Source organism: Aptenodytes patagonicus, chromosome 3 (genome assembly GCF_965638725.1).
Source record: "Aptenodytes patagonicus chromosome 3, bAptPat1.pri.cur, whole genome shotgun sequence".
NCBI classification, from domain to species: Eukaryota; Metazoa; Chordata; class Aves; order Sphenisciformes; family Spheniscidae; genus Aptenodytes; species Aptenodytes patagonicus.
Window position 1 is genome coordinate 35,261,858 of NC_134951.1, and position 6,926 is coordinate 35,268,783.

General features: G+C 43.8%; 1 protein-coding gene across 1 annotated transcript; it reads left to right on the plus strand.

The window, feature by feature from the left end:
* Window positions 1-287: 287 nt before the first annotated feature.
* SDHAF4 (succinate dehydrogenase complex assembly factor 4) lies at window positions 288-6,131 on the plus strand. Its single transcript, XM_076333022.1, has 3 exons — window positions 288-378; window positions 2,989-3,141; window positions 5,858-6,131. The coding sequence occupies exons 1-3, from the start codon at window positions 339-341 to the stop codon at window positions 5,965-5,967; spliced, it is 303 nt and encodes a 100-aa protein (XP_076189137.1). The 5' UTR covers window positions 288-338; the 3' UTR covers window positions 5,968-6,131.
* Window positions 6,132-6,926: the final 795 nt, after the last annotated feature.

The window sequence follows — 6,926 nt, forward strand, 5'->3', positions numbered from 1 at the left end:
TTATTTCTCCAGCACTTCCAAGAGCCCGGAGGTGCCTTCATCGAGAACTTGGCTCCCGAGGCGCCGTTCACCTCCGGTCATCGGAGACGGAGAGCGGCGCGCGGGGGGGAATGGGGTTGTTTTTAAGGCCGGTGGAAGCCCTGACTGGAACCGCCTCTCCCGCCGTTCCCCCTCGGGGGCGGGCGAGCGGGGGCGGGGCTCGCGCGGCGTCCGTTGGACGCCGCGCGAGCCCCGCCCCCGCTCGCCCGCCCCCGCGCTGGGACCCGCCGCCGTTTGCGCATGCGCGGCGCGCCGGCGCTGCAAACCTCCCCCCTCATGTGTCCTGGCTCGGGGCGGTCATGGCTCTGCGGCTGCTGCGCGGCGCGCCGAGGGCAGCGAGTAAGAGGCGGGTGGAGGGGAGGGAGGGGCCTGGCTTTGCCGTTGAGGGGCTCCCCAGCCCTTCCTCCCCTTCCTCACGCCGGGGAGTTACCAGCGAGGGAGAGAGGGCCGCTTACCGGCCGGGACCGTCGGCGCTGGGGTTGCTGAAGGGCGCCTAAAATGGCGGTGGGTGATGGGGGCCGTGCGCGACCCGCGATGTGAACCCCGGCTCTTCAGCCCACGGCATCTGCTAGGGGCGGTGGGATGCCACAGCTTTTGCCACCCCCCCACCCCACCCCCCCCCACCCCATTTCTCTACAAGTTTCCTGCCTTTTTTTTTTTCCCCTCTAGATAATACTATCCTCCCCTGTATTGCAAACCTACTGCTATCAGGCCTCACTATCGGTTCCAGAGGTTTTCTTTCCCTGTCGTTGCTGCGAACTTTTAAACCGTAGTAAAATATTAAGCCGTGGTTTAATATTTATAGAATAGCTGGAGGGAGCTTTCTGTGGCCTTGGAAGTTACTGGTCTGTGCCTTTCATATGAGGAAATTCAGGTGATTTGTTCATGAAGGACAAATAAAGTAGCCTGCAGGACAGTGTCTGTCCCGCATGGCACGCTCAGCTTAGGCTGTTCTGTAGGGCTGCAGGTCAGGCCGCTTCCTTCTCCATCAGAAGTTGAGATTTCTGTGATGCTATTGATACAATATTCCTGAAACAGACCAGTACAGTATATGTTAATAGAAGAGCTGGAAAAAAATACTGTTAGATGTTTGTGGGCCCTCCTAGGCTCTATTTGGCCATTAGGTTCACGGCAAGATTTGGCTGATGCTCCTGTCTTCCCCTGAGCATCCCGATGAGTGTCCAGCTCCCATTAAATGAATGGCTTTGCTATGATAAATCGCGGTCTGTAGGCCACTTCAGAAGACTGGATATTGTGGATGTTTGCTGTGCAGTGACTTTAAAGACTTGGGATTTTCAACTTCTTTTCAAACACAGCGATGTAATTAATAAATTGGATGGCTTTGTGACTGCCTGTAAAGGATGAGGGAGTCAAAGATCAGTCTGTAGAATGTGGTTTACTGATAAAGTTGATTGTTCATCTCATCTTTTTCAGAGGCACTTAATGTTGAACTTGTGTCACCTCTGTGTCAAGAAGAATGTATTTTGGTCAACAGTATCAAGTATTGCAAATAGGAAAATGGATTTTGCCTCTGCTGACTGAGATAATAAATTTCATATCAGTACCTTAATCTTTTTTTTGAACTTGGTCTAGAATATTGGCTTTAATTTAATTTTCTAGCTAGCTTCTCTTCGAGCTTGCTGAAGAGTGACAAGATGCTTGGCAGTAGAAAGATCCAATGTATGCGGAAGGATTAGGTTCTTCACTGTTGATAATCCATTATGTCATGCTTAAAGCAAAAAAAAAAATATTCCTTTGGGGCATTGGCAACAGGTGGCAGGCATAATACAGTTTATGTGACTGTAGGGTTTAATGTTAAGGTTGTGGTATTTTAGGATGAATGAATATGCTGATTCTGGGAATACAGGTGGATTGTTGGTTGGTGTATATATGGGTGAGTCAAATCCACGCTGCTTGAGAAGGTTTCCTGGTGCGATCTCTGTAGCAAGGTAGAGTAATAGTTTTTTCAAGTGCTTTGCACCCAGTCTGGTACAGGGAGGATTTCTGTTTGAATCTTCCTTCTTGAGAAAAGTCAGAGCTGCTTTAGGCACGTGTCCATAGCTAAAATATTTTTAGAGGGTAGTTTATGCTCACTGTGGACATTTGGCTTTTTAACCAAATACAGAAATATCGGTCATTTTAGAGATCTTCATAAGTAATTTTTGTCTCATGACTCTTGAATTATTTATGACTTACGATATCTGTGCACCTCCATTTTTGTACTACTCGAAAGAACTTTAGGTATGGATATTAATAGGCTTTCTCCTACATTTATGTTAAAAAAATGTTAGTAGGACCGTAAAGGAAAAAAGTTTATGCTTTTAATTAAGGCATTTGCATGCGGTTACATAATTGAACTTAAACGTGCTCAAAGTTTGCCCTGCTTTGGACTACCAGCTGAATTATTTTACCATCATAAGAGAAGCCCAACTATTCTCTACCAACATTCTGGAAAACCTGTTGCTAAGGGAACCACATTTTATTTTTTAAAACTTTCCTTTGGGAAAGCAGAAGCTTTTTCTGACTGGAAAGCTGTTGGAAACGAGCCAAGGCCTGGAAATCAGCAGGCTTCTTGGGGGAGGTTAGGACTTCTCCAGGAAAACAGAATGTACTGGTCTGTGCTAGCATAATTACTATTTAGAGTCTAAAATACAAGAAGATAACAGTGAAGATAAGTTCAAGCAGTTTAAAATACACTGTTTATGTGAACTGAGTTATACAACTAACACAGTTTTGCCTGCATATGTTTCTAGGGCCAAAAATAATTATCTGTACTGATTTCTTAGGTGTTTGTGAGTTGAATGTTAGACTAATATTTGGAGTTTGTTTTCCTGTCCTTTGCTCCCTAGTTTCTGAAGTGAGGGTTTTTCAGAGGTGCTCTGAACAGTCGTAGAGCTCCTTGGTATTAAACTCTCATATTTATGCTACATGTGTCCGTTTGTTTGATAGAGTCATCGCTGCTTTGCAGCTCTCTGAGGAGCACCAGCTCTAAGACAGGAGGAAGATCTGAACCTGCTAAGCAGTCACTAAAGAAACCGAAGTTACCAGTAGGTCGATTTGATGAACCAGAGGAGTCCAGTATAGAGAGGGAACCCCTGGAAAGTAAGTCATGTTTAACAAAATTGAAAGCCATGTTTTAAAGGCAAGACCCTGAGGTGCAGTGCTGATGTCAGTTTAAGAAGAGGGGTAGGCATTCAGCACTCTTCAGAGTCACTTTCTAAGCTCAACGGTTCTGAAAAAACCAGAGGCAGGGCAGCGGGCACAAGTTGGAGCAAATGATGTATGAGGAAAAAAGTCTTCAAAACAAGGGTGGTCAAACATTGTAACAAGTCACCCAGAGAATCTGTGATCCCTCTCCTCTTGGAGATACTCAGATTTGCCTGGATGTCCTGACCTAACACCAGCCTTGCTTTGACCAGGGTTGGGGCCAGATGTCTGCCTAAGGTGCCTTCCACCATAAACTGTTCCACGATTCTGAGAAATGTAGCTGGTATTTGCCTATTATAGTACAGCTATAAATGGCGGTAGTAAACTCATGAGGGCACCAGCTACTTTTTATTACCCAAAAAGCCTGTTTTATTTCTTAGTCCACAAAGGATTTCCGAGTCACGCTGTGTTTCGCGGTCAGTCTTTTTCTTAGTCTTGCAGGTAGTTTTGAGAAGCAGCAGCAGATACTGAGATTACTGAGCCACTCAGTGGGGTCCAGGGAGGCCCAATGAGCTGCTATTTGTGTTGTGTTGCAGTGGCCTTAGTGGGGCCGCATGTAGAGAACCTGACAAGGTTGAGGCAGAGATACATCGCTGCTGAAGTCACTAGAAACAGACGCTTTTTTTTATCAGACAGGAGAAAGACAGAATCTGTTCTTTCCTTCTTTTTAATTAGATGTCTTCCTTAACTAAAAATGCTAGTCATGCTTTATCTTATTCACCATAGTGTGATGTTCTGCTACTGTTTGCCAGTAGTGATAACCAATGATTATCTATTTTGAGGTCTCTAGGACAAGCATTTTTAATATATCAGTAGATTACTATGAATATCCAGATGAGAAAATGACTGAAAAATTATAGTATCATCACCAAAATGGCTGCAAGCAATTTCAGATTGTGACTCACTTGAGAAGTGACTCAAAGTTGGAGTTACTGTGTAAGCAGCTATTTAATTCTTTAAGTCCTTTTGTTCCCAAAAAAATAAATGCCATCACTGCTTCATTTAAAACAAATGCATAATTACTACCTTTTGCTTTTTGCTTAGGTGTTCTATGTTTACGGCAAGACTGAAGGTTTCTTTTGGCTTTAAATTTAGTTGTACCTGTGTACTTTTTACATGTAACACTAGCAATAGTTTGTTAGAACGCTGACTGCCCATTGTGTCCTCGATGGTTATTTGGAAAAAACGTAAGAGTTAAAGCTGGCCATATGAATTCCCAGTGCTGTGTAGCTATCGTAGAGAAATCTTTTGAGCTTCTGCATCCACTGTCAGCACATCAGTACTGCTTCAATATTGGGGTGATATCTACAAAATAATATTAGATGCATTTGCGTTCCTGTACTGCCAGAGGTGCTCAAATACTGACATTTCCTATCCTGGTCTGCATGAATTTTTAAACGGGTTTCCCGATATGTCATTCTGTATAGCCTGTAGCTACATGAGTCTCCCTCCATCACTGTCCTCTTTTTTTTTCTCTGGTCTCAGGATTTCTGTTGTTGTCTTTTCTCATTTTCAACCCTGCTCCTCATGACGCGTCTTGCCCACCAGGGCTGAGTTAGGGACACGACTGAGGGAGCCCTGAGTTACGCATATATATGGGAGGCTCTGGAGAATCAGCGTGGCAAGGGGATGCGTGGGGTACAGTGAGTTTCAGGGAACCCTGCAATCTAGTCTGAGAAAACACTCAGCCTAGGATGGTGCTGTGCCAAAAAGTACTTCGTGGCTTGGCGATGCCGAGTGGGATGGCCATTGTGCAGCATGGGTGGCCTGAGTTACTACTCCTAAGAGAGGGCCCTGAGTAAGGGAGCGCTGAGTAGCAGAAGGATGTCGACTGTGAGGTGCAGAAAGCTCTATGGTGTTGGAGTAGGCGGCATAAGCTAGTAGGGTGCTGGGAATAGAAGAAGCACTGCTAATGTGTAAGCATAGCACATCACTTACCAGAGAGATTTGAAAGTCCCATTCATACCCCACTTACAAAGAGTCTCCCTCCCCTGAAAGGGCATCACAGTGACTTAGTGAGCTTAGGTTAAGTTTTAGAAGGTAAAAAGTCTAATTTAGCTATTTAGGATTTTATAGTACCTCCTGTGACTGAGGTATGTAGTCTGGTGTTGATAAACACCAACACGCTATTTCTTGAAAAACATACCAGCATCCATGAAAACATGATGTTTTAAATACAAGAATAATTATAAAATCTTGGCTAAAATTAAAGCTAAAATTAAAACCTGAGTGCTTAAAGTTGGAGACCTAAACAAACACAGGAAGCGACCTGGTGTTTTAGATGTAGCGAACACGTGTACAGCATACCTGAGTGACGCAAGTTCTCGCTATGAGTTCACAAGAAACCGTGGTGCTTTAGTACCTTTGGCTATTGAGTTGCTTTTTCATTTGCATAACTGAATATGATAATATATTCCTGACTGTAGTCGCAAAACTCTGAAACTACTGTTGTATGACTCTGGGAAATGTTTAACTCAAGGTTGCCTTTAAAAACAAGAGAGAACTGATTTTGTATTTGAAAATGAAACTAAGAGGCAAACGTCATAGATGGTGACATCTTTATATTTGTCAGCATTATAGGCATTTTAATGAACTTTCCCTGTCATTTTAGAATTCCCTGATGGAATCAATCCTGCTACAAAAGAGAGGGGCGGACCTAAAGGCCCTGAACCTACACGTTTCGGAGACTGGGAGAGAAAAGGACGTTGTATAGATTTTTAATGTCTAAATGTATCTATACTGCTAATAGTATTTCTAGTTGTTGAAAAACATAATGTACAGAAAAATCACACCTGGACTTGTTGTGAAGCTTCTTGTTTCTGTCTCATGCTTGTGATGAATTTTCTGAGAGATATTATGTAAATAAATACCATGCTGCCACCCAATTTTTGGAGCTGCTCTTTGCTCAGTGTACACCTGATCTTTAATGCCATTTACACTGTGCAAGTATAGCAATGTGAAACTGGTGGTCAGGATCTTACTGGGATGTATAAGGGCTTGGATTTCTTTATGTATTTAAACATTTATGTAGTGTCTTAAAAAAAAGCTCTCTGAAAGAGCTTTGCAGTTCATGAACCTAGACAGCATTCATCAAAAGTACAGCCGCCTCCGAGGGGATCGGTATTTGGCTGATGTTCGCGTTTAGCACACTGGTTCCTTGGTAAAAGCCCCCTTCATCAAGAACCATCGCCCCGTCTCTGCTAGGGTGGGTTGGGGTTTCTTTCCCGTTTGTGCAGAGGGGAGGGAAACTCCGTTTTATCTCGTCTCAGACTGACAGGCTGTAAATGGCGTGATGGAAACAGAGGCTTAACTCTGAGAGGGTCAGCTCGTGATTGCAGGTGGTGTAGGGGTGTTCTATATGCAGCTTCAGAATGCTGTTCTTTATAGCCTGGCTTACTGCGTGCTATTTGCATTATCTTTTCCTCGATAAATGGAGATGTCTGTTTCAAAACCGGCTAAATGCTGCTTGGGGAAAAATAACATTACTTTCTGGTACCTTATGGTCAAAGGGGACTAATGACATTAGATGATCTAATATTGCAGGTCTTAAAACTAAGTAATCTGGCATTGCACTAAATATCTTCCAGTCAGACTGAGCTCAGTGCTGCATTCAAGAATTTGCCTAGTTGTAAATACTGTAGTAGAGTGCAAATCTACCACTTGTGTGGGTACTTATTAAT